This window comes from Terrapene carolina, unplaced genomic scaffold (assembly GCF_002925995.2).
Source record: "Terrapene carolina triunguis isolate 2854851 unplaced genomic scaffold, T_m_triunguis-2.0 Scaffold238, whole genome shotgun sequence".
Lineage (NCBI taxonomy): Eukaryota > Metazoa > Chordata > Testudines > Emydidae > Terrapene > Terrapene triunguis.
The window spans coordinates 18,615,006-18,642,370 of NW_020664589.1; the positions used below are offsets into that span (position 1 = coordinate 18,615,006).

General features: G+C 40.0%; 1 protein-coding gene across 7 annotated transcripts in view; it reads left to right on the forward strand.

The window, feature by feature from the left end:
- RALGPS1 (Ral GEF with PH domain and SH3 binding motif 1) overlaps nt 1-27,365 on the forward strand; it is a 298,888-nt gene that overhangs the window by 30,526 nt on the left and 240,997 nt on the right. For all 7 annotated transcript variants that reach the window (XM_026657362.2, XM_026657365.2, XM_026657366.1 and 4 more), the window contains exons 6-8: nt 20,244-20,327; nt 22,723-22,812; nt 24,738-24,830. In XM_026657362.2, the coding sequence (XP_026513147.1) occupies nt 20,244-20,327; nt 22,723-22,812; nt 24,738-24,830 (267 nt within the window). The remainder of the gene's footprint in view (nt 1-20,243; nt 20,328-22,722; nt 22,813-24,737; nt 24,831-27,365) is intronic.

Here is a 27,365-nt window from a genome sequence, read left to right on the forward strand (position 1 = left end):
GACGTTTGGAGAGCATACATTGTGAAGAGCTCTGTGCAGGCACTAATACTGGCAGTTCTTCTGAAAGACATTTCTTTACAGCAGCTGTACTTCATTTTCTGAACACTGCCAGAGAGCTAACATTTTGAGATGGTTGCTGAGAACTTTATCTGGTGTATTAGATCATTCTAATGATAGGATCATAATGAAAGACAGCATTGCATGACCTCAGTAGCTCCTTATTGGTGGGTTAGCATACGCAGGCAGAGTCCCTGGGGGATGTCTACACTGCAGCTGAGAGGTGTGATCACTGTGTGGGTAAGCAGACTCCTGCTAGCTCAGCTCAAACTAGAATGCTAAAAATAGCAATGTGGATGTTGTGGCACTAGCAGCAGCCCAGGCTAGCCACCTGAGTCTAAGCCCATCTGACACCCTGGGTCTGAACTGATTCTTACATGTTTCTTAATTACATAATATTCTGCAGGGCTCATGCTGCCACTATTAAAACTTCCTGGGAACATCTAAAAATTAATTATAATTTTTAACAAAGTACTGCACTCTACTTGGCATAGCTATATCAGATCTCATTCTGACAGACAAAGATGAACTGATCATGGAACTAAAAATTAGTCATTGCCTAGGTACAGATGGTGATGACCCAATTGCTTTTGCTATGGGCAAACAGAATATATTCCTGACCAGGAAAATATATTTTTTTGGTGCTTTAAAAGGGTCAGTTTCCTGATGCTAAAAACAATCAAGCAAAACCAATTGGAAGGAACAATTTAAACATGCATAATAATTAAGAGGTTAAGAGAACTTTATTAAATGTGCCTTCCCCCCCAAAAACCCAGAATTCCACAGTCACAAAAGAAGGCAAGATAAGTTTTATAAAAAATCCTGGTTAAGAAGGAAAATGAAAGCACCGAGAAAAAGCAATATATGACAAATGGAAAAAGGGGGAAGTTGATAGCAATGCCTATAAATTAGCAGTAAGGAAATAGAGACAATTGATAAAGGAAGCTAAAGTTATCAGTTAAATCTGTGCCCAGTAGGGCTAAGGACAATAAGGAGTTTTTTAATATATAAGGAACAAAAAGGTTTTAAATTAATTGACTAAGGAGCTCTCTGAGCTGTTGATGTTTAACAAATCTTGGGGTACTGGTGAAGTCACAGAGAACTGGAAAAAAGTTCATGTACCAATATATAAAAAAAGTAAACAGCATGACCTACATAACCGTATAGGCCGGTTAGCTTGACCTTGATCCCAGGTAAAATCACGGAAAGGCTGATACAGAATGCAATCAGTAAAGAATAAAAGGACAGGAGATGATTAGTACAATTCAGTACAATTTTATGGAAAACAGGTCTTGCCAGACAAAATTCAGGTTTTTTTTTTAGGTCAAAAGTTTGGTTGACACATAATACTTACACTTCAGTAAGGCATTTGACTTCATGCTGTATGATATTCTGATAAAAATTAGTACTATACAAAATCAAATGGGGATAATTATTTTCCAGTGTAGGCATTTTCAGTTGTTGGTCCAATGCTATTCAATATCTTTACCACTGATCAGGAAGAAAATATCAAATACTTGCTAGTAAAGTTTGCCAGTAACACAGTAATTGGTAGAATAGTCGTGAACTATTTTAAGCATTTAAAGAACAAAAAAAAGGTTTTCACCATTAAGCAGGAATGTAAATTTAGATGTAAGAAAGGCTTTCTATGGAATTTGCCAACCATAAATGTTGTCCTTAACATTTAGAATCCTCATCAAAAGTTACTTGTAATAAGAATTTTGTAGGAGTTTGAATTTGAGGCTTTTCTTGCTAAGAAGGGTGGGGAAGAAGCCTGCTTTACAACAATTTGTGGATTCTGATAATGGATCCTTGGTGTCACTCCTTTTTTATCCTGAATTTTTGATCCATTATTTTAAAGTCAAGAGTTTTTCTGAAACAAATATCTTACAAAATATCTTTGTTGATTTAAAATCCTATTGTTCCCAAAATAATATTTCATGCCAGAAGGATGTGCCCCTGGTCTTTGATAAGACAGTTTTGAGGTTTGTTTGCCTGTTGACCAGAATGGTCCTTAGATTTATGATTTAACATTTGCAGTACATTTAAAAAGGCTAAGGTCTTCTGTACGCTTCCATGCATGGGAATGGTGCCCCCTTGTGCCTGTGCTTCTGGAATCTTTTGGAAAGCAATGTCCATTGGGACTGCACAAGTGTCAGCTTGTGACACTAAACATTCAATACCCAACCTTACATAAAGGAATTACCTAATAGCCATGGTTCCGTCTCCGTGGCAGAGAGCACAGGAACTTTGCTGTTGTCTTGGGTCTGTGTCCAGATACCATTTTTGAATACTTTTTTATCTAAAAATAAATAAATAAAAATCCTTGTATGTAGTTTCTCAATATGTTAGGTTTGATCATATTTTACAGGAAAGTTTTTCCTAAAAATTAGTGTGCCAAGTGTACTCTGAGCCCTTGAGACTTGCTTGGTGCCAAAGCCATATCTGGGGAAAGGTGTAATAAAAGCTTTGAGTTCTCTTATGCCAATTTATTTTCCCCAACTCAGCCTGCCTCTTTGGGGAGGCATATCATGTCAGAGATGCCTCATTGTGGAGGCACATTCACTACAAGAGTGCAATGTGTGCTGAGCTTTCACTCTTTGGGTGTTCTATTAAGGGTAGTGAACAGCCTTTCCAGACCCGCTACTTCTCTGTGGATCGAGCTTTTAGCACCATGCTTTGCTTTGCATAGCCCTTGAAGAGATGGTTGAATGCTTCTGTCTTCTTAGCCTCAGACTTCTGGTGCCAAGACAATATACCTGAACCTACTACAGTCCTTGTCTACCTCCCATATCAGACAACACATCTGTCTCAGAATGATGGGCTTCTCCATGGATGAGACCCCCATACTTGTCTATACGAGGCCACTACAACATTGGGTCTCCCAAAAATCACATTCCAAACGTGGACAGTTTGGACATGTTACCTGCCCCACAAATACCTTAACACAGCTCAGTTGATTATCCCCGGAGTCTCATGCATGGAGTCTTCGAGTCCAAAAGCTCCTTTGGCTAACATCACAGATGCTTCCAGTGTGGGCTAGGGAATACACTTCTAAGAACTAGAAGTTTGTGGTCTCTGGAATGACCAGGAAATTAGTAGGACCAGGTTGACAGATTACACATCAGCAATGTATTAACTAAAAAAACATGACAGATTTCTTTCCTGAACACTTTGTGGTATGTGCTTTCATATATACCAGGTGGCTCTGTATCTAGCTAAAGATAAAACTCTGCAGGCAGATTATCTCAAGAGTGAGATTTGAGACCAGCACAAGTGTCACCCTGAAGTTCAGTGGTGAATTCTCTTAACAGCTTGTCATATTCAAGATCTATCCTGGCCTGCAAATAGAACAGCGTACTGCTTGAAAAACTGCCAGGCCTCTTAAGATTGCTTGACTTCCCTGTAAATCCAGCCCCTTTTCCTAAGAAAGCTGTGTTTGCTGCTTGATTCACAAGGAAAAGGACTTCACACCAAACCTTCTCCCTTGGAGGTTTGAGACAGCAATCCCAAATAATTATGCTTCTGAAAAAAGATTTTGGCGCATCTGCTGCCAGGACCTATCACCGTAGATGCTGCTTAATTGGTATATCCAACATGCATATCTCTCAATCATTTCTTGCTCCTGTTCACAATATCATTGTTACAACATTCCATAGGTGCATACCTCCTGGGTAAAAGAGTTCAGGAGAGTTGTATGATCTCTGCCTCAGTGTTTGGTCTTCAGACACACCAGCAAAGTTGTTGACATGCTTCCTGGCCCTGTCAACCACAACTAGTGCATAAGCACCACTCCAAACACTATGGGGCAGCAAGTGATCACACCAGCAAAGTAGAGGGAAACAAGTGCATCGGAGCTGCCCAGTCTCACTTCATTTGGAGGATAAGATGGATGCAAAGCAAATAATGGTCTCCAAGATATATGAGGAGGACATTTCAGATAGAATGCTGTGTCAACAGCTCATTGGTCCAGGCATTAGGAAGCCCCACAATATGCCCTGCTGACTGAACCATCAAAGTAGCACTCTAGCCTGAAAGAAGGCCATCTGTTCTCCATGGACATGTGTTGCTGTCAGTTGTGAGCCTAGTGGACAAGGCTGTGGTCTGTGATCCCACTGCTTACATGGATTTAGTCTAGCACCTGAAGCTAGAAGAAAAGCTACACAATGAGAATAGACACTGAAAAACAAAGAAAAGGGACATGAACAGGAGTGTAAAGTCCTGGTCTATTATTGCAGTCTGTTCTGCCAGCCAAACTAGCTGGTGATGAGGAAGCCAAATCTGTTCGGACATATGTCCTACAACAGGCAGAGTGCCCTCCCCTAGTTATTCATCTATGAGTTGATAGGAGTCTAGCAGCCCTTTCCACAAGATATCCAATTTAAGTGGAGTTGGGGTCAGTCCTGTTAACAGGACCATTGTTTTCCCCTTTCTGAAAATGACTATTTCTCTACCTCTCTGTGACAAGGTAGTCTGTGCCTTTAAGACTACTGGAGTCTAGAGGTTAGCCCACCCTTGCAATATGGCCATAGTCCTTTAAGATTTTGGGATTCTGAGATGTCCAAAGGACCTAGGAAATAAGAGCTATTGCAAGAAAGGAAGCAGTCCTGTGAATAAGTAGTGTTTGTGAAGACAACCTATCTCTTTCAGGGCCTCGGACCAGGAATCTTGTAGAGTGGGCAGGGCAACTCTCCTCTCTGTCCCAGGTGAATGGGATGAGCTTTGGGAAGGGAACCAACATCTATGTTGCTTCCTTCTTCACAGCTGGGAGACACCAGCAGCAGGCAAAGGCCAGCTTGCTGATTTTTCCAAGATGGAGGACTAATTGTGGAAAAGGGGCCATCTGAAGGATAAGCTGGCTAAAGCCCTATTACTGGCCTAAATTACAACTCCTGTTCTGGGGACGGGAGGGCTGCCTGTTTTAAGGAGGGACTTACTAGCCCCCTGAACCACAACTCCAGCTCCAGTAGGTGAGGGTTGGGAGTGGGAGTGGGATTCCTGTCTACAGTAACTGGTTCTTTGAGATATTGTAGTTAGTGTGAATCCCACAATCTGCCCCCGCTTTGAGCGCTCAGGACCTTGCAGGTTTTGAATTACGAGGGAACTGAGGAAGGACTACGGACGCTTCACCATTTATGTGCTTATACAGGGACAAGGGGCATGTGTGGTCCCAAAAGACACTGCTATTCAGTAAACTCTGTTATCACCACAAGGTGCAAGCACATGTTTAGTGGATCCACACTGACGACAACCTCTCAAAGAACCACAGTTCCTGTAAGATAAATAACCATTTTTTTATGGGAGAATTGCAGGAAAGTAAAGGAAATGAAATTTAAAGAGAGAGATTTTTTGTTGCTGAGTCGGTAAACCTTTTTAGATCAAAGTATTTTCATGTAAAGTATTCTTGGGTACAATACAGGGAAAGAGTACTAGGCTTTGTTTTGGGTTGCGGAGCTTGCAAATTGCTGCTGCTTATACAGTGTTGTAGTATTTGTAAACTATTAGGCCTGGTTCTTTTTTTTTTTTAAATGTGCATAATGAATTGATCCACCTAAGCTTTTTAAGCTGTTTGAATTTATCTGAATTCAAGAAGATTGGACTCACTCCTTCATCCTACACATACACACCCTTAAGTCTCTAAATGACAAATTTCTTTCCCATTTCAGTTTCATAGTGGTTATTCTGAAACATATTATGGAGTATTTGCTTAACCTGTTAAAATTGCCTAATACACTGTATTTAAGAAGTATTATTTGGATATATCCTTAATTGAGTGAGAATTACACCTCTACCCCAATATAACGTGACCCGATATAACACAAATTCAGATATAACGTGGTAAAGCAGTGCTCCGGGGGGGTGGGGCTGCGCACTCCGGCGGATCAAAGCAAGTTCGATATAACGCGGTTTCACCTATAATGCGGTAAGATTTTTTTTGGCTCCCGAGGACAGCGTTATATTGGGGTAGAGGTGTATTGAAATGTTCTGTTTTGTTGCTTATGTCTCAACTAGGACCTAATTCGCAAACACAGACCTTGAGTTTTTTGAATGTACGACTGTGACAGACAATAGAAAATGGAAATGCAATTTAACATTACTTTTTAAAAAATTGTTAGATTGTCCTATTTTAGAAAGCAAAATAGTAAAAACACAGAACTTCTAGGAAGCCATGTAGGTGATGAGTATATGGTTTGGTAGGGTGCAAGGAAAATGGAAGTTTGCAAACATCACACTATGGCTGCCCTGTTGCCTGATACTTATAACAAGCAACTAATTTTATCATTTGATGATTGGAAATATTTTTCATCCTGAATCGGAATAAAACCCCAAACCTTAAAATTTTTTGCAGAAGGAAATTACACAATATTTATTTTTGGAAATACTGCAGCAGGAACAGTTTGGTGTTTCTGAAATTAAATATGCTCCCTGGGTTCCCAGATTCCCCGAGAGCCTGGAAGCCCGCAGAGCCCTGGCTCTGTGCCAAGCAGGCTGCTGAGCTGCTGGGAGCCTGGGAGTCCAGCTACATACCAGCATACAAGGCAGATTGTTGAGCAACCCCCAGGAGTCCTGTCTGTGTGGCAACCTGCCAGGTGAACTGCTGAGGGAGAGCAGGCAAGATGACAGGAAACCAGACAAGTTCCTGTGGGACATTTTGATTTTGCAGAATCAGCATTTTTTGATGGAAACATTTCCAACCAGCTGTATTACAGGCATTCCAGAGGGCAGAGATAAGTGTGCTATAAAAAAATTACTGTATGCCTTTGGTTCCAGAAATCAAAGGACTTTCTTTTAAAATAGAGTATAACATTATTTTAAAAAGCAAGTTTTCTGCTTATTGATCTGCAAAGTGATAATTTTAGATGCTTTTTTATGATACAACATTTTTAATCGTCCTTGTGTCTTATTCCTTATTCTTTCCCCTTCTTCTTGCCACTACGTGCTTTGCCTTTTGCCTGAAGGGTGAATGTCTCCTTTGACCATTGCTGTTCTATTGGCTGCTTGACCACTGAAATTAAACTAATAACGTGGTGGCATTTTTCACCCTAGCAAATGATATTGTTACTTCTATTTGCAGTCTCCACTAGCTAAGGAAGTTTAATATCTTACATGCTGCCACTAGCAGTACTAAAAACATGAGTTGCCTCAGGCCTGTAGTGGTCAATTGTGAATTTTCAAGGCTGCTTTCTTATCAGAATTAGCAGATATTTATTGTGCTAGGAGGTGCAATATTGTACAACTTTTCCATGTATTTCTGTCCTGAAAATGATTTAAAAACCAAAAATGAAACTCACTGTTACAATGGCTCCAATCCAAGTCACTATATAATTAATCAAGCAGATATAAAGCCAGTCATCTAGTTTTATTTTACTCAAGAAGTGAACCAAAAAGTGTTCTCTTCTGGTTCCCTTCACAATAGATTTAAACTTCTTAACCTGGGGGGGGGGGGGGGGGGAAAGGACTGTATCAGGCTTTAGGTTAGTTAGTTTTTGTGGTGGGAAGTAGGATCATTGTGTGTTCTCCTCTTAAGTTTATGTTCCTGAGGAGGAGCGGGCCACATTATTGTGTGTGTGTGATAGCCCATTTTTCAAATGTTAATTCAGCCACTTACATAATAAAGTTTCAGATGTCATTGTCCATTTTGTTTACTAGTGGTAGACCATGCTATTTTTTAACATGCTCTAGTATTCCAACTCTGAAGTCTTTGATACAAATTCTATATTGGTGAACAAATTAGTAGTCTTAGCACAGTCTCCTTTCATGCACATCACCAAACCATCCTACAGTTTCGATATAATTTGCAGTATCTGCTTAAGAGACTCTCAGTTGGAAAAACAAAGATGCTGTGTGTCAATATTAATGTGCAACAGCAGAAGGTCTTCAGATACTGCAGTGATGCACTAGAGCAGGGATCGGCAACCTTTGGCACGCGGCCCGTCAGGGAAATCCACTGGCGGGCCGGGACGGTTTGTTTACCTGCAGCATTCGCAGGTTCGTCCAATCGCAGCTCTCACTGGCCGCGGTTCACCGTTCCAGGACAATGGGGGCTGCGGGAAGCGGCAGCCAGCACATCCCTTGGCCTGTGCTGCTTCCTGCAGCCCCCATTGTCCTGGAACGGCGAACCACGGCCAGTGGGAGCTGCAATTGGATGAACCTGTGGATGCTGCAGGTAAACAAACCGTCCCGGCCCGCCAGTGGATTTCCCTGACAGGCCGCGTGCCAAAGGTTGCCGATCCCTGCACTAGAGAGGAGACAACTAGAATAACTGGAGGTGCTGCAGGTCATGATTTGAAGTGCATTGGAAGAGCTGTGTAGAACCAAAATAAAAATCTCATTGAGAGGCCATCTGTCATCTATTTTAACAGTTTATGTAATACAATTATCAGTATCTCTGAGCATGTTTATAAATACAATATTGGAAAAAAAAAAACTCCCCAAATTACCCCTACCAACCAAAATTGTAAAGTCTCCCTGTACAATTACCTTCCTTAGAAAGAGCCTCACATTATGCCCTGAAGATCAACAAACCTGGTCTCTGTCAGATCAAGAGGGGAAACATATTGCAAAGTCATGAGCCTTCCATTGAGAAGACCCTGCTCCAAGTGATAGCTCAGGAAGCATAGCTGATCTCAACTGCTAGGATTCAGTGTGTGAAGATAAATGATCTCTTAAATAAACAGGACCCATCATCGAGGGCTTTATATAGCAAAGGTAGCTTTTTAATTAATTGTTTGCAGAAATGAATTGGAGCAAATACAATCTCTGGAGCGAGCATAGTTATAATGTGCTTTTGCCTGCAAAACTCAAAGTAGCCAAATAGTCAGATATCTGGGCTTTCCCAATGTTTTCTGGCATATTCCACGTAGAGCTGATCGCAGTACTCTGTTTTGGAGGTAGAAAGGTATGGGTAACTGAGGAAGTTTGCAACTTAAAGGAAAGGTTACAACCATCTACCCCCGCATTGATTGCAGGGTGTAGGGGAGAATCACTCTCTGCCACTGCTGCTGATTGAATATTCAAAAGCAGCTGAGGATCCAAGAGCTCTCCTAGTCTATATCATTAGTTGATGATGAAAGATATTCATAGTGTCTGATCAGGCAGCTTATAGCATGGTCCATCATCTGGGTAGTATTCCTCTTCAGAGACTCTGAAACGGAACCAGTTCCAGTCATTCTAAGGGAAACTGATTTAAACAGATCCTCTGCCCCAATGGCTGCAAAGATGAGTCCTGGGCAAAGGGTGTAGTGGTCTGACTAGTACAGTACAACTTTCACCCCTTCATCTCCAAGCTCAAATAAAAAATGAGATTTTATTTGTTCAGACAGAAAGCTCAACTGCAGATATCAGCAGTTCAGCTGGTAGTCTTTGGTTAATCTCCATACTTTTTTTTTAAATGAAAAGTAGTTACTGCATATGTGCAGTTGTTTTTACTAAAACAATTTTTTCCTTCCACTCAAATAGCAAATTTATTTCACCCAATTAAAAAGTCAATATTTGGCAACCATTACCACAGTTATTTCTTATTCTCAGAATGGGAAAGACTATAAACTTTGGGTATTGCTGTGTTCACTGCTGGCAAGTGTTGCTGTTGTTTTTTTTAAATGGTGACAGCTGTTATTCTTATCACTTGACAAATTAATTTTAAAAAATCTTTTAAATAGTAGATCTAAAAAAAGGCCATTCTCTGCAACTTTTTGCTTTCCTGTGGTTGAATGGTTGAGTAGGTAATTTTTAAAAAGCTCCAAAAATAAATATAAGATGCTAAATGCCATTTTGTGGCTGGGCATTTTTTAAATAAAAACAAAGGAAATAAGGGGCTAGATTCACAAAACTGCCAGAGGCAAAGGTGGAGTTGGAGAAGGAAAGTGGGTGGGTGGCAGTCATGCCTTCCTTATAACCTTTAACTCAGTGGTAGGGCACTCTCCTGCATTGTGGGAGACCCAAGTTGAGATCCCTGCTCCACATCAGGCAGAAGGAGGAATTGAACCCTGATCTCCCACATCCCAGCTGAGTGCCCTATAAACAGTTTATGCAAAAAACTATGGCTTAGTTCTAACTGTAAAGGCTATTTTCTCTTTTGCTAAAGTCCTTGAATCTAAATCTATTTTATAATCCTAAACTCGAGGTGTACACTATAAACCCCTTCAAGAAAAAAGATAAAATAAAACAAAGATAGAAATGTGAGGGAAGATATGAGTGCATATAATTAAATTACTATGGTGTGTAGGTATTTTGTGTAGGGACAGAAATTCTGCTCCTTTTACTGCAATGGTAGATTCCCCTTTAAGGCCACAATTCAGCAAATCACTTAAGCATGTGTGTAAGTCCTATTGACATCAATGAGACAAGCACTTGTTTAGGTGCTGTCCTGAATATGGATGCTTCCTTAACTGGGGCCTAAATCAGTCAGCCAAAGGAGAAGCATCTGCTGTCCACTCACTTAGGGCTTGTTTATATGAACACTTACTTCAGGGCAAGCTGGGGTGCAAATCTACTTTTTACAAACCGTGCATATGAAAATATTTCATAATATGGTTTGATTTGTCCCACTTTGAAATAGAAGTAGATTAAAGCACACTACAGAACTTTTAGCACATGGCGGCAAGGTTCATGTGGATAGTTAGTGCAGAGCAGGCTAGTGCAGGGTAGGTTTACACCCCCGTTTTCTGTGAAATTAGTGTTCATATAGACAAGCCCTTAGTTCGACCCTTTTGTTCATACATTTCTTACATTGTAACCTGTTTAGTGTGATCTTGTCACACAGAATGCATTAATCGTGCATATAGTTGAAATGCCATTTCAGCTTCTCTAGGAAAATAGGGTAGGCATTGGCATTTGAAACAGAAGTTCACATGCTACCCCTGAAAAATCAGAAAATAGAGAAAGACCTCTCCAATAGACCTACTTGTGGGGATTTGTGTCAATAACTACAGCTGTAGTTGTCATCAGAATGGAAAAGCAAATATCGTATTCGTGATGTAATATGTTCCACTGTACAAACAATGGCTGGAATTTATCAGACACTTGGCAAAGATTCAAAATATCCAGGTACTGTTTATCCAGAGACTAAAGCTGTCTAAGATCAAAATGCAACTGAAAAAGAAAAGTTTTTAATTCAGTGTAAATAATAGGAAAATATTCTTAGTCTGATGGATAATTTAGTATATATTTTTAATGGCTAAAGTCCATTACTCTTGGTCATGATGAAATACAGAGGTAATTGATAATCACGAGGTTTTTATTGCAAATTGTGTATGTTTGTGCTCTACTATATTAGAATATGAAAACTGGTCTTGTGGAGACTTTAAAGTTTTGTATGAAAAAATTAATATGAATATATTTAATTGTATTTTCCTTCTTTTGCAAATGTTGGGAACTGCTGTTTTTGTGGTGCTTTCTACTGCACTTTTTCAGCAGCTTGATTTCTGCTTATCCATACTTCAAGAAGGGCTGAACAAAAAAATAAAAATCACTTCAGATCATACTACTTGTCTGCCAAGATTTTAGCAAAGCATATGAAACTCCCCTCCATTATGCCATAACAATGTACATTTTCCCTGCATAGATCTTGGGCTGGGATCATTTGTATAATGAAGAGAATGAAACTCATTCAAACACACAGCAAAATCCTCCTAGACATACAGATTTGGGGCCCTGTTCAGAAAGATCACTTAAGCATATGCTGAAATCTATACCTATTCAGGACAACACTTAAGCACATTCTTAAATTTAAGCATATACTTAAGTGTTGCCTTGAATAGGGATGCTTTTCTTGAATCAGTGTCTAGATCTGCTGCTGTCACTCCTTTTATTTCTTGCTTTTTCAAATGTACTGCTGCCATGTGAATCTAGCCTTCTAGAAAAGTTCTCCAGCCAAACAACAGCAGCAGCAAAGATATGAACTCACCCTGCCCCTACTCTGGTTCTATTCTGTATAGGTTTTTGTACTGCATTCATCACCATAGTACATTAAACAACATGACTGCACGTCTTCTCATCCTCTCCCAGAGAGAGAAGCAAATGGAGTGTCTTGTTTTGGTAGTGGTGGGTTTTTTGGTTAAATGTACCTGTTGCCTTGTGTTTATATTAGAGAAGGCAAGGTCAAGGAAATGTACCTTCCACTTGGAGCAAAATATGGTGACGTTTCTGAGAGCTCTTAGTTGCTGTGGGAATTAATTCCACAGTCTCAGACCACCTCCAGAGAAGATTCTGTCTTTCTCGCCCTCCCCCCCGCCCCCCTGACAAGCTTTACTCTTGTTGAGAGTTCTATTGTGCCAGAGTTCCTTTGTCCCAGAGCTTTAAATGGTCTTTTAGGTATCCTGGTCCAGGCCACTGAATGTTTTGAAGATCAATTGAACTTGATTCAAAGTTCTATGGGAAGCCAGCGTAGGGAATGGAGGACAGACAGGTGTGATGTGTTCACGGTAGCCTGTGTTGCTGAGGAGACTCTCTACAGTTTTTTGTACTAGTCGGAGTTTCCTAAGTGCTGAAGGTTTCATGCCCTGGTATATCACATTGCTGTAGTCTAACCAAGAGGTGATTGGCATGAATAACTGAGGGCAAGTCTTCATCTGCCAGTATAGGACAGAGTTTTCTAGTCAACCGGAGGTGGTAGAAGACATTACTCATGGCTGTTGTGAGAGCTTATCACATGTTTGTGACATTCTATAACAGATTTAAAAGTAACTATTCTAGAATAAAAAAACTTCAGAAACAGACTTCAAAGAGAAACAACAGAACTAAAATTCATTTGCAGATTTAACACCATTAATTTGGGCTTGAATAGGGACTGGGAGTGGCTGGCTCATTACAAAAGCAGCTTTGCCTCTCCTGGAATTGACACCTCCTCATCTATTATTGGGAGTGGACTACATCCACCCTGATCGAATTGGCCCTGTCAACACTGGTTCGCCACTTGTGAGGTAACTCCCTTTTCTTCATGTGTCATTATATAATGCCTGCATCTGTAATTTTCACTCCACGCGTCTGAAGAAGTGAGGTTTTTTTACCCACGAAAGCTTATGCCCAAATAAATCTGTTAGTCTTTAAGGTGCCACCGGACTCCTTGTTGTTTTTATACCTAATGAGGAAGTAGTCTTCATCTTTCTAATATCATCCTTCATACTTCTATATAGAAATGGAATGTAGTTAAGAATTATACAAAAAATTCAGCTAGCAAGGAAATGCTAAATTACGTATGCTTAAAATCTACTTTTCTATATAGTTCAAATTAAATTCATTTTCCATGCACAGGGTTTTCCTTTGTTACTCACTAGCTGTTTCTTCACTGCTTTTGAAGTAATAAGCTTACTATTTAATATTAAGAGTCTGATAAAATTTTCTCTTATTCTGGTAAATGTGAGTTCTGCTATCTCCAGTAAAAGAGCTTCTAAGATTTTTCCACATGAGCATATAGTTTCCAGGTTCTTAAACCAGACATCTGCTCATCACAGGGAGAACTTTGTGTCTTGACAGGTGTGAATTGGCACTGTTATCAGCAGAAGACTTGCATGCTGGAAGCTTGTGATGTGAAGTGCAGGTGGAGACTAAGGCCTGGTCTACACTGGCGGCGGCGGCGGGGGGGGAATTGATCTAAGTTACGCAACTTCAGCTATGTGAATAACGTAGCTGAAGTCGACGTACTTAGATCTACCCACTGTGGTGTCTTTACTGCGGTGAGTCGACAGCTGATGCTCTCCCGTCGACTCTGCTTGCGCTTCTCGTTCTGGTTGAGTACCGGAGTCAACAGGAGAGCGCTTGGTGGTTGATTTATTGCATCTAGACTAGACGCGATAAATCGACCCCCACTGGATTGATCACTGCCCGCCGATCCGGCGGGTAGAATAGACAAGCCCTAAAAGTGCTTTTCCTGGTTCTCACACAGCAATACGTGGGCCTGCATTTCTGTAGACAGTTCAGTTTGTCAATGTGTGTAAAATGCTTTTTGGAGGCAAAAGTCTGTGGCTGATTTTTCTCTCCCTTTTGGCCTGCATGCCTCTGAAATGCATAACTCTCATTTGGAAACTTGCACAACATTTTGTTTGACATTGTGTGGCTGTAAAAACAGGAGTGATTGACAGCTAGAGTTCTGGATAACTCATTTTCTTTCTATCTATCTATCTATCTATATATTCCCCTATTGTTACATCTGAATATAAATGCTGTTTAGATATGTGGTAACTTGAACCTGTAACTGGAGAGTCAAGCTGTCTAAGGTATTTGGAACTGCATAAAACAACCACTTGAAAATAGAAACATTTTTTCTTTGCAAATCTGAACATGTAATTATAGTCTAATTTCTTTCAATGCATAACTGTTAAATGTTTGTACATCTCATTAAAAAAAAATTAGTAAGAGTTGTCTGAACTGTCCTCTGTATTTAACTTAAAGCACTATTGTGACACTTAGAGCTCCTTGGGGTGTAGAAGGGAAACCAAGAGGATGGCTAGTACACCCCCCTTTGTGGAGCTTGAGGTTAAGGTCTGAAGTGTTTCAGCTGCTCACCAGAGTATAATGTGGCCAATCCGCAGCTCTATGCAACTGCTTAAGCAATATATTAAAACTCCAGTGCAGTATCAGAGCCACATCCAAGCAACCCCCCTCTCAACCATGCACATAAAATCCATTTTAGGTGTTTTGTGTACTACAGCAATAATGATGTAGGTAGAAACCACAGTGAAATTGGGATGGATGTTTGTTCTTTTCCATTATTAGCTCTTGCCTAGGTTTTGATGGTATAGGGCTTCATGATTCCAGTATTCAGGGTTTTTTGTTGTTGTAGATGATTTTGTGTACTGCTCCTAAGTGAACAAAGCAAGAAAAAATAGTTTTCTTGGGAAAAAAGTAAGTGAGGGGGTCACTTACCAAAGTCACAGAAGTGGCCAATGAGATTCTGCAAAAAATTCAAGTGAAGACTAAACGTTTAAAACTTTGAATTTTGTGATTGAATTTTGCAAGGTTGTGAGCATGTGAAAGAGTTGCAGTTTTAATATTAAGTGTTTTGCTACCTTAACTGTAGACTGCCCTATCATGCTTGTCTATATTTTTATTACATGTCATTTCAAGACAAAAAAGGAAGCTAGAACAAACAGTTTACTGGACATTTTCAGAAGTCCAGAAAATAGATGCAATCCATGTTTTGGTTTGTTCTAGTCAGTGGAGTAACAAAGTTATTGCAGAAACAGAGTAAATAAAAACAATTTATTTTTTATTTAAATCAGATTTTAATTTAAATTAAATGCATTTTTATTTAAAATGTAATTTTAAATTATGACAAGCTACATTACAGGCCTAAACTTTCTATAACAAATTCATTTAATTTTTTTTAAATAAGCGGTACATTTTTTGTTGCCAAAGTTTTAAAGAAAGTTAAACCATTGAACTGATGGAAGTCACTGGCTAAGCACTGGAACCAGAATTTGTTTAGAGACTAACCCAGCCTTTGACAACCTTTTGCAGGTAGAGAGAATGTTTCCTTCATTTCAGTTTATTCAACTAGTTCAGCTCAATGACTTGTTCATTCAAAGTTAAGAAACCAATTGGGAGTTGAAAAAGCCAGGAAAGCTTGTTTTTCCTCTTCCAATTTGTGAATAAAAACTAAATGAGGATGAGATCTACTAAGCTATATACGGTGCAATTTACAGTTATACAGTAATAAAACCTCCCTACTCCTACTTGATATTTCCCTTTTTTATACAAATAAGGATCATTTGTTCAGTTAGCCGGCCCATTGCACTGGGAGTTCAAGTTGAGTTTTTTATCCACTCTGACCTCTAATTCCTTTTCTCAGTCACTGCTTTCCAAGTTAGTCCAATCCTATGTGAATGACCTTCATTCTTTCCTAGATATATTACCTTGTTTGCAGAGCATGAAATTATCAGCCCTCAGGAAATCGTATCAAATACAAAATACAATAGTATGCCTTCCCAGCAATACAAGTTACAGCAAACACATCAAACTTGTCCTCTGCTTCTGACATTGGCTCTCTGTAATGGGGTGATACCTCTTGAGCACCACTTAATGGCTGGGTGTGATACTGCAGTCCTTTTTCCTGCTCCTGGAGTCTTCTGTAGGTTGTCAACTTAGTTTGGAAGGTCTTCAGTGGCTTGGCCCTCTGGCCTCATCACACATTCAAAATTAACTGCTTTTAGGGTAGCAAAGAGTCCAAAAAAGACTGTCTGCCTGCCCTCACCAGGGTCTTCAGCCCCAGCTCTGGGCCTTTTAAATTTAGCCCTTTGCTCGAGCTTCAAAATGAGCCTTGTTCCCTTCTTACACAATTTTACTATTGGCCAGTGGCCACGTACCATTCTCTTCGATTCGTTGCTTCTACTTCCCTGGAGCTCTTCCTGCCTTGCCTCTTTATCTTCACTCCTTACCACAGGGTTGTAGTTCTCAGGCTTTGGACAGAAAGGAGCATCCTTATTTGCCCCTCTGGTCCCAGCCAGGAACTGACCTGCTTGAGTCTGCAGCTCCTTTTATCTGAACCTGCTGGGCTCTCATTGGCTGCTTCTGTGAGGCCTCTCTAAGCAGGCCTGGAGGACTCACTTTCGCTGCTCCTTTCCTGAGGCGGGGTGTAGTAGGAATGTGGGTCCTCCTGTAGAGAACCGTAAAGGCCAGGTACATCCTGTCACACTTCCCATACAACATCATATCATATTCAACTTTGCTATTCTCGTCTTCAAGGCATTTAGTGGTCAGGGCCTGGGATACTTAAAAGGTTAGCTGAAGCTCTGGCACAAAGACCACAGTTGACATTTTCACTTTGACACAGTAGAATTGTCTACTGCAAGGGTAAAGCTCATCTGTGCAGGAGACAGCGCTTTCTTGGGGGCCACTCCCAGGCTTAGGGAACAAACTTGCTAAGCTGTCTGGTTGGTGTCTCCAATGCTCTTGTGCCACTTCCCAGTGGCTGGTAGGGGAACCAGGCCTGCCCTCTGAACTGGGTTCCAGCCCAGGGACCTATAACAAGCAACCAAGGTCAGTGCAGTCCTACCACTTACTGCTGTTTCCCTGGGCTTCTTCTTACTTTGTACTTTCAGGCTTCCTTCCCCACAACTTCTCTGGGATTTACCCTTCTTCTAGGGCTAGAAGCCTGGGGCTTTCTCTCCCTCCTGGGTTTTCACCCCCCTCTGCTCCCTGGAGTGACTGCAGACTCTCTCCTGCAGGCCCCTTCTGCTGCAAACTTCCTGGTTTTATAATCCATCCTACTTGAGCCCAGCTGAGCCTCTTGTTCATTTAAGCCTGGTTCTCCCTCTAGGTGCAGCCTGGTACCCTAATTGGCCCCTTAGGCCCACATCAACTCTTTATCACTCAGGTATCTTTTGCTGGCATACAGCAATGCTACACTGAGTTGATCAGACTTAAATGCAGGGTGTGGATTCAGGGTACATTGTATATCCAAGTTACACAGAAACCCTCTCCCTTTATATACAGTTACACTGTACAGTAAATGCAATTAGATGTGTATTACACATTTTAGGGTTGGCTTGGTTACTTTGTAGGAACCAATCTCTGTACAGCATGCTCTGTCCGCACACTGTCCATGTTCACCAATTCTTTACTTGTTTTCCCAACTTATCTTGTTCATTGTTATCTTGTAAGTGGTTCTCTGGGTGTTCTCTTCCCTTATCTTAGCTGCATAAATATTATTAGGTGTCCTGTGCTGTTTGGAGGAGCAGAAAGAAAAAACATCACCCCTGGAATCCTAGTTCTACTACCGACCACACAGCCCCCTGGCAACAGTTGGGTGCTGCTTGTGTGTATGGGCTGAGTGAAAGGTTAGAATTATTTAAGAGATAAGAATGGCCATACAGGTTCAGATCAATGGTCCATCTAGGCCAGTATCCTGCCTCTGAGTGCGGCTGGTGCCACGTGCTTCAGAGGGAATAAACACAACAGTGCAATTATCAAGTGATCCATCCCCTGTTGTCCAGTCCCAGCTTCAGGCAGTTGGAGGTTTAGGGGATACCCAGAGCATGGGGTTGTACCCACCCCCCCATCTTGGCTAATAGCCATTGGTGGACCTATCCTCGTGAACTTATCTAATTCTTTTTTGAACCCAGTTATACTTTTGGCCTTCACAACATCCTATGGCCACAAGTTCCACAGTTTGACTGTGCATTGTGTGAAGAAGTACTTCCCTTTGTTTGTTTTAAATCTGCTGCCTATTAATTTCAGCAGATGACCCCTAGTTCATGTGTTATGTGAAGGGATTAGTAACACTTTCTCCATACCATTCATGATTTTCATATCGCCACTCAGTTGTGTCTTTTCTAAGATGAACAGTTTCATATACTTTTTAATCTCTCCAAATATGGAAGCTGTCTCATCCCCCTAATCATTTTTGTTGCCCTTCTCTGCACTTTTCCAATTGTAGTATAATTTACTAAACATTATATTTAAAATACTTAGTGTCTGAATCAATAGGTTCCATGTAGGCAGATCAGACCTTCATTGTCAAGATAACTGAGCTCCATGCAATTCAGTGTGTGGAACCTTAAAAATAGGATCACTCTTGGCTGTGGATGTTTTTATGTTGAAAAGCCCGTGATGCATTTTGTAGGAGTAAAGTTTGCCCAAGTTACGGTTAAAAAAGGAAATGCCCTCCTCCCTCTATCTTGTGCACTTTTTGGCTATGGCCTTTCTTCCCAGAGGCAGCTGAAGTTCCTTAATACTCTCTCTGTGTAATTAAGTGCTTAATGATAAAGGTCCAACATAAAAGTATGATAGTATTTTAGCACATGCTACACAGAGAATGAGAAGGGCGGCTTTTTTGGGATATCTCTGCAGGCAATGTCCTAGCCTAATGATAGTGAATAGTAATGACTGGTACCTAGTTAGAAAGTATTATTGTAAATTCTATTTAATGGAGATGAAGTTAAAACTAAGTAGTTAAATAGTTATTAGCCAGCTGTTCAATTGATGTAAAATTTTAAGTTCTAGTCTTTACTATATTTTCTGGCTACTTGCAAGACTTTAGTCTAGAGTGGCTAACTTCTGATGGTTCAAACTCAGGATTATCAATCACAAGGCAATTTTAAACGAGGAGTTGTTTCAAACTGGTATGATCTATGAGTTGAGACCATTTCAACTCTGATCCAACTCCATCTCTTTAAATGTTCATAACTTTAAAATTGCTGAACTGTTTTATTCAAATTTGGCTTGTTTTGTAGATCTCATGAGACTTAAAAATCATGCCAAATCTAGAGAACAAATGTACTGTTATTTATTATATGTAGTATTTATAATTAGTTTTATTATAAATTGTATTAATTGGCAAGCTATAATATTGAGAAGGCTTAGTTAAATTATAAGCACAGGCTGCAGAGTTGCTGAGCTTTACACCTTGAGTCTGCACTAACTTAACTCTGCTTTCAGACACTTAAGTGATTGATTTTTTTTTTTTCAATCTTAACATTGCCTTAATACTAAAGCTTTTGTATGGAATAAGATAGTAGTGTGTGAGTAAAGCTCTTAGTCCCCTATCCTGCATTGAACTCTTCCAGGCCTGGAGCAGCGTGAGCCTCATTTGAATTGGAGTCTGTGAGGGTGAAGTGCTCAGTGTAGAACTGAGGCCTTAGATACTTCAGTGATGAGGTCCATTTGTCTTGTGTGTATCTGTTTTTCCCACTCTTGGAAAAGTGTATCACAGCAAATACACAAGTATAGAGGAGAGAGCAAAGTTTTATAGCGTAGTTGTCATGGAATTAGGGCCTTTATAACTGAAAAAACAACGAGGAATCTGGTGGCACCTTAAAGACTAACAGATTTATTGGGCATAAACTTTCGTGGGTAAAAAACCACTTCTTCAGATGCATGGAGTGAAAATTACAGATACAAGCATAAATATACTGGCACATAAAGAGACATAAAGCTTATGCCCAAATAAATCTGTTAGTCTTTAAGGTGCCACTGGACTCCTCGTTGTTTTTGTGGATACAGACTCACATGGCTACCCCTCTGATACTTGATTTATAACTGCAGTGATTGATGTTTTAGAAATGTCTACGGTAGATATTACTCTTATGTGTCCATTTCCATGCTTCCCTCTAATGGTATTTCAGTTAAGTTTAGTTTCCCTACATTGGAACTCAAAGACAATATTTCAACATTGTTTTATTTTTAAAGACTGTTTATCTCTCTTTTAAAAAGATGTAAATAGTGAAACAGTATTTTGGTGTATTTTCTAGGAACTAGCCAGCTGTGGATGGAATAAGAAAGAAAAACACATCCTCGCCCCTAATATTGTTGCCTTCACAAGGAGGTTTAATCAGGTAAATAATCTAATTAGATTTACAGAATTAACACTGCCCACCTGAATTTAACAAGGATTGAATTTGTTACTTCACTGATATACATAAATGTGCCACATCTGAATCCTATTAACACAGTGTTTTGATGGATTAGTAATCATAAAAGAATTAGATTCTTTTTCTTGAGAGTTGTTGGCTTTAAAGGAGATCAGTATGGGTGTACCAAATGTGTTGATTATAACTGACTTTTAATTTTTCAGATTAGAGCTACAATTAAATGTTGCAAAGGATGGATATAAAAATAGTCATTTTAAGATGAGTATTATTACATGATACTCAATGGACATGAAGAAGAAGAATGGATTGGTGGTGTTGGGTTTGGGCTTGTTTGTTTATTTTGTTTGCTCTTTTTTGATGGGGGATTTTATTTATTTAGTAACAGATGTGAAAACAAATTGCTAACTGTCAAGGGAATATTTTTTTTCTTTCTGATCAAGAGTATTTGATTATATTCCAGTTCAACAACCTGCTCTCAAACAACAAGGTTTCTTCCAGAGCCTGAGATTTTCTGGGTTCTGATGTAACCCTAACTAAACACAAAAACACAGTTAGTTTGCGAACACTGTTTTGTTTGAGTCTATTATGTAGACACGTGCATGTATTCACCTAGTATCTAATAATAAGAAATGAACGAGTTTAAAATTTTTCCACTCAAGTTGCAATACAAAGCATAGCTTATCCTTATAACACTCTTGTAATTTAAAAAGGAAAAATCCTACCTAGCAAATCATGTATGTGCTAATTTTAGGAGCATTCCGAGTAACAATAACCCTCAAATTGTGCTTAGAGTGCACTCAGAAGTAGTTGTGCGGTTTGTCATTGTGCACAGGCATCTAGATGAGGGGATAGTCAACCACATGTTTTAGTGTATGTTTCAAATATGGCAGTGGAAATCCCTTGGGTGCATAAAGAAAATATGCAAGTCTTGATGCTAGCTAAATTCTGTGGCTCAGTCAAAAATTAGCTGCCATTTTGGGTATACGAGTCTGCTTCCTGCCTCTTCTCAGCTGTGAGGCAAGGGCTCATCCCAAATGAAACATTCTCCCACTAGACTGTTCTAGTAGCTACACTTCATAAGTATCTATGGCTCTTAAATTTACATGGATAATCTTTCATCTTTCCCCTAAATTTTAATAAATGTAATTCTTGTGAAAAGCTGCTAGGCTGACAATCATAGAGATTGATGACCTCTGTTTATCCAGAATAGGTGAGCACAGGCAGCAGCAGTTTCCTCATATTCCTACCTTGCTGCACCAGTATGCTAAACCATGTAGGAGTAGGAGCATTGTTCACTCTCTACATAGCGATAAACACAAGAAGCTTAATCTGTTTAATTTAACAAAGAGAGGATTAAGGGATGACTTGATTATAATCTGTGATAGGGTCTTATGTGGCTGGGCGACCTAGTGGCTAGATCACTGGTCTTTCAGTCTGCAAGGCTGGAGGGGGTGGCGATTTAATTGTTGGAGTGTTGCTGTAATGCTGTAGGGATGCAGCAGCTCGAATTAAACTCATCAACTGCATATCCAATCAGTCTATGCTACTAAACAAATCACTCTGTGTAGGTGGTTATTTCCTAATCTTGTTGCTCTCACCCTGCTCTCATTGGAGCTAGGCTAACTTAATTGGAGCAACTTTACTAACTTCAGCTAACTGTTGCGTGAAGAGAAGCCCTTACTGTCAAGCAGTAATATTCAAATAAGAAACCCTAGGAGACCAGGGTGAACTGGCATATATTTAATTAACCAAATTGTCTTGCACTTTAACTTTGTATTGGAGGGGAGTTTTTGTTTTACATTTTGCTTCTATTTTTTCTTTCTCCTCTGTTGTGTTACCAACAGCAGGGTTGATAAAATCGGTTGGCACAAGTGAGTTCCTGTTCGGAGGGACTCATAATCAAAAATCTAAATAAAGTCACCTTTCCTAGATAGTGATTGAATATAGGTGTTATTTTCTGTAGTGGTTGTGTGATTTGATTCTGAAAATCTGAATGATTATATTGACCAGTTTTCTAGTTTGTTAGACAAATCCTAGTCTACTACTGTTTTTGTTGTCTTATATCCTGTCCTATCAGTTGTGGCTGTTAAGGATATTTAATTAAACTTTATAAATCTAAATTAATCTCTCAAGTCTTTTTGTTTAGTTAAGTCATTGACATTAAAGAAAGGTGGTATGGGTAATCGGTTCAGCAGTTGCTTACTAAGGTTTGTTTAATACCCCGTCTTTCTTACAAGATTCATATCTTTCCTGCTCCTAACCTGCATTTTCTTTAGAGAATCAAGACAGTTTATAGATGTTTAATATAATAAAGGTGGGTTTTTTTGCATTAAATCCAGATGTATATGTTTCTTTATAGGTCAGTTTCTGGGTTGTACGAGAAATTTTAACAGCACAGACCTTAAAAATAAGGGCAGAAATATTGAGCCATTTTGTGAAAATAGCTAAGGTAAGTGTGCATTTTTATTATTATTATTCTTCAAAATGTTTTTTTTGGTCTGTTTATCCACTCCTCATATCAACTGTTTCTTTAGACCACTGAAGAATAAAATTCTTTATAGCACAGCTCCTGCTATCCCACTAAGTGCTTGGTCATTGTGACACACAATGTGACCACCACAGGCTGATCTGCTCGTACATAGCTAGGTACAATGGGCAGTGAACTTTTTAACTGGCTTCTGCTATAAATATTCTAGTTTAGCATTTTTACAAGTTTAAAGGTGATTCATCTTGCTGCTATTATGTTGTTGAGCTGCATTGGAGCCATGGGCAACATAATTACCAAAACAACTTTTTGTTGCTAGCACTAGAGCTGGTTGGGAAAAAAAAAATATTTCCCCACAGAAAATTTTCACCAAAAAATTGTTTTCATCAACGTTTTCCACGGAAAATTTAGAATTGTTGGCAAAAAATTGAAAGCCAAAATATTTTGGCTAAAAACCGGAATATTTCTATTTTGACATGCTGTCATAGAGCCTAATGAAGCTGGAATTCTGAGGCCTGATCCTCCCATTCTCTGCTCTAGGTAGGGCTCACCAGTTAGACTACAATTTTTGTGATGCACCACAATGTCATCTTTTGGGACTTGTCTACATGCAGATTACTGCGCAATAATCCAGATGTGAATCTGCAAAGCACCAGTTTGCTGCTCAGTAATGTGCTGTGTGGATACTGTTACTGCACATTGAAAGTTCTGGAGTGCAGTTTGGCTTAATACACTTTCAGGTAGTAATAAGCCAAGCCATGCTCCAGGACTTGCGCTGCACTGTAGCAGTGTCCACGTGGACTCAACTGGGTGGCAAGCAGGTGTGCTCTAGATTCATATCCTGGCTTTCTGTGCCATGACTTCCCATGTAGACAAAGCCCTTGGTGAGGGGAGCTGCGCATCATGGGAAGATGTAGTCCTACTAGGGATTCAGGTCACAGAGGACAATTGGAGCATTAGGCATGTGGTGGGGTGAGCTCCCCACACTAGGCCTGCAAGAGCTGGGCTGGGCCAGGTGGGTCCAGTCAGCTAATTAGGCTGCTTTAGGCTGGAGGCAGATGGTTGGAAAGAGGCTCACCTGTGCAGAAACATGCAGGGCCTATAAAACCAGATAGCAGGCTACAGACTGGGCTGCTGAGAAAGGCCAGTCCCTCCCTGGGAAAAGGGAGGAGTGTTTGGAGGCAGCTGGGAAAGGCTGCAGGAAGGCAGGCAGCAGTCACTCCCTGGGAAGAAGGAGGAGGGTTCATGGAGCTGGTACACCCAGAGAAAGAAGTGGAACCAGGTGTCGTAGAAATCAGTCCAGGGGAGGAGCAGTGAGGACAGAAAGAGGAAACTCAGAATTGCTCAGATGAGGGTCTCTGGACTGGAACCTGGACAAGAGGGCGGGCCTGTGTTCCCCTACCAGACAGTGAGGGAGTAGTACTGGTGCAGACTGCCTAGAACTGAACCTCAGAAGGGGGAACACTGAGTGACCTAGCTGGAGGGCTAAGTCAGGAAGAGGATGCTGCAAGTCCTGGAGCAAGTGGAGCTGCAGACTAGAGTCAGACCATAATATCCTATTGTTAGAACTTGTTTTCAACAATAATACCAGAGTTACCCTTAAAAATTATTTAATCTTTTCCACTCCCAAAGAGAGAACCTTGCAAAACCCAAATTAGTATTGTGAACATAGGAGGTACATCTAAGTGAGCTTTCACTTTGCAATGAGTTCAAGGCAAGCCTGGAATATCTGCAACATTTTTAAAGTGTAAAATTTCACCCAGATTAATAGAATTTCCCAAATTAGACATCATTTAGTACCCCTTGCTCTAGTTTGGTTGTATTCAGTGTGATGGCTCTAAACAGCTATGAGAAAAGGTTAATTAATTTTTCCTTTGGTGTTGTTTCAGAAACTTCTAGAACTGAACAACTTACATTCCCTCATGGCTGTGGTATCAGCATTGCAAAGCGCACCTATTTTCAGGCTGACGAAAACTTGGGCTGTAAGTTAACTTGTCTTTATTTCAAATCTTCTCCCTTCTGTTATGGTGTATAATAATCCTGTGCTTTGTTGTCTAAACATCACTGGATTGCTGAGTTAGAGCTGGCTGAAGGAAGGAAGGTAATTTACCTTTAGAAGTGATTTTGTGTATGTGTTATGAAATTAGTCTAATTTGGCGTCAACTTGAAACCATCTGTTTATGAATGAGAATTCTATATTGTTTTATGGCATTTAGTACAAACCATTGAGTTACACGTTTAACTAAAGCATAAGCTTAACTTGTTTGCTTTACTGTTATTTCCTTTCCCCGATTTGTTTGTCTCATTCATCTGTTGTGCCTTGTAATAACCTAGACTGTGAGCTCTTTGAGGCAATGACTTGTTTTTTGTGCCTGTACAGCATCTAGCATGATAGGGTCCTTATTCCTGGTTGGGGCCTCTACATATTATTGCCGTACAAATAATAATTTAATAATAAAAAGCTTTCTTAGGTAAGCAGTTCTATCAAGATATCAAGCAGGACTTTGTTCTTTTAAAAAGTCTTTCAAGCAATTTTTGTCAAAGTCCAGGTTAATAGACCAAAACATTTCCATACTTTAGGCATTTCGATACTTTCCCTTCAGTTGTGTGTGTGTGTGTGTGTGTGTGTGTGTGTGTGTACACAACATATGCTATAATCCAAACTGTTTCTGGTGCTGAAAATCTTTATGACAAGACACCTCCCCTCTAGTTCCATCTTATACACACATGACTTACTGTGATGTTTTGGGGATCACCCAGACCAGTAAGGGGTTCTGTCACCACCTGCCCTGTAACTTTGGGTGCCTTCATGGTATGCAGCTATGGCTCAGAGCTCTAACAACGGTAGCCAGCCCACAAGCATAAAGGTCTGACCCTGGCTTCCACCAGGCTACCTACTCCTTGCAGGTTGACCCCAGAGCCCTTCCAATCTTGAGTCTTCCCAAATCTATCTAAACCAAGTTCTCAACTACTAGACACTCAGACTTTTCCCCTCTTGGATTCATCACCCTCGAAGATATGAAACCTGCCTCCACTTACCAGTTCACTTTGGCACATACATTCCACACAGTTTGCACAACGGAGACTGCTTGGGGTAAAAGTAAACAAACTGTTTATTTACAAAAACACACAAAAAAAATCACAGATTCAAAGATGGAATAGCAAGGGAAAGCGAACACATACAAGTTACATAGGAAAAAACATGAAGATGTAATATCAGGCTTTACAGTTCTACATTAGATAAATTCCCTTTTCTAATACAAGTTACATATTGCCTTTTAACAGTTTTCCAGCACACCCTCTGGCATAAAGTAGATCAAGCAGACAGTCCCCCACTTTTGAGACTGTCCCTCAGTTCTGGATAAAAACTGGCTCCTCAGCCAGCTCTTTTAAAACTGTTGGATGCAAGTTATTGGGACCTGCTGATTTGAAAATGTTTAAATTTAGTGGCTTTTATCCAGAAACATTAGTGCAATAGAAGAAGTAGTATCATCACCATCTGATGAGGCTGCATCATCTGTTTTTCCCAAATACAGAACAGAAATATTTTATTGAACATTTCTGCCTCTTCTGCATTATTATTGATAATACTACCATTTCTATCCATTAATGGACTAATACCATAGAATTGTAGAATCATAGGACTGTAAGGGACCTCGAGAGGTCATCTAGTCTGATCCCCTGCACTCATGTCAGGACTAAGTATTATCTAGACCACCTCTGACAGGTGTTTGTCCAATGATGGAGATTCCACAACCTCCCTAAGCTATTTATTCCAGTGCTTAAACACCCTGACAGTTAAGAAGTTTTTCCTAATGTCCAACCTAAAATCTCCCTTTCTGCAACTTAAGCCCATTGCTTTTTGTCCTGTCCTCAGGTTAAGAACAACAATTTTTCTCCCTCCTCCTTGTTACAACCTTTTATGTACTTGAAAGCTGTTATCATGTTCCCCCTCGGTCTTCTCTTCTCCAGACTAAACAAACCCAATTTTTTCAATCTTCCCTCATAGGTCATGTTTTCTAGACCTTTAATCATTTTTGTTGCTCTTCTCTGGACTTTCTCCAGTTTGTCCACATCTTTCCTGAAATGTGGCACCCAGAACTGGACACAGTACTCCAGTTGAGGCCTAATCAGCCCGGAGTAGAGTGGAAGAATTACTTCTCGTGTCTTGCTTACAACACTCTTGCTAATACATCCCAGAATGATGTTTGCGTTTTTTTGCAACAGTGTTACATTGTTGACTCATATTTAGCTTGTGGTCCACTGACCCCCAGATCCCTTTCCTCAGTACTCCTTCCTAGGCAGTCATTTCCCTTTTTTTTTGTGTGTGCAACTTATTGTTCCTTCCTAAGTGGAGTACTTTGCATTTGTCCTTATTGAATTTCATCATATTTACTTCAGACCATTTCTCCAGTTTATCCAGATCATTTTGAATTATAATCCTATCCTCCAAATCTCTTGCAACCCCTCCCAGTTTGGTATCATCCACAAACTTTATAATTGTACTCTCTATGCCA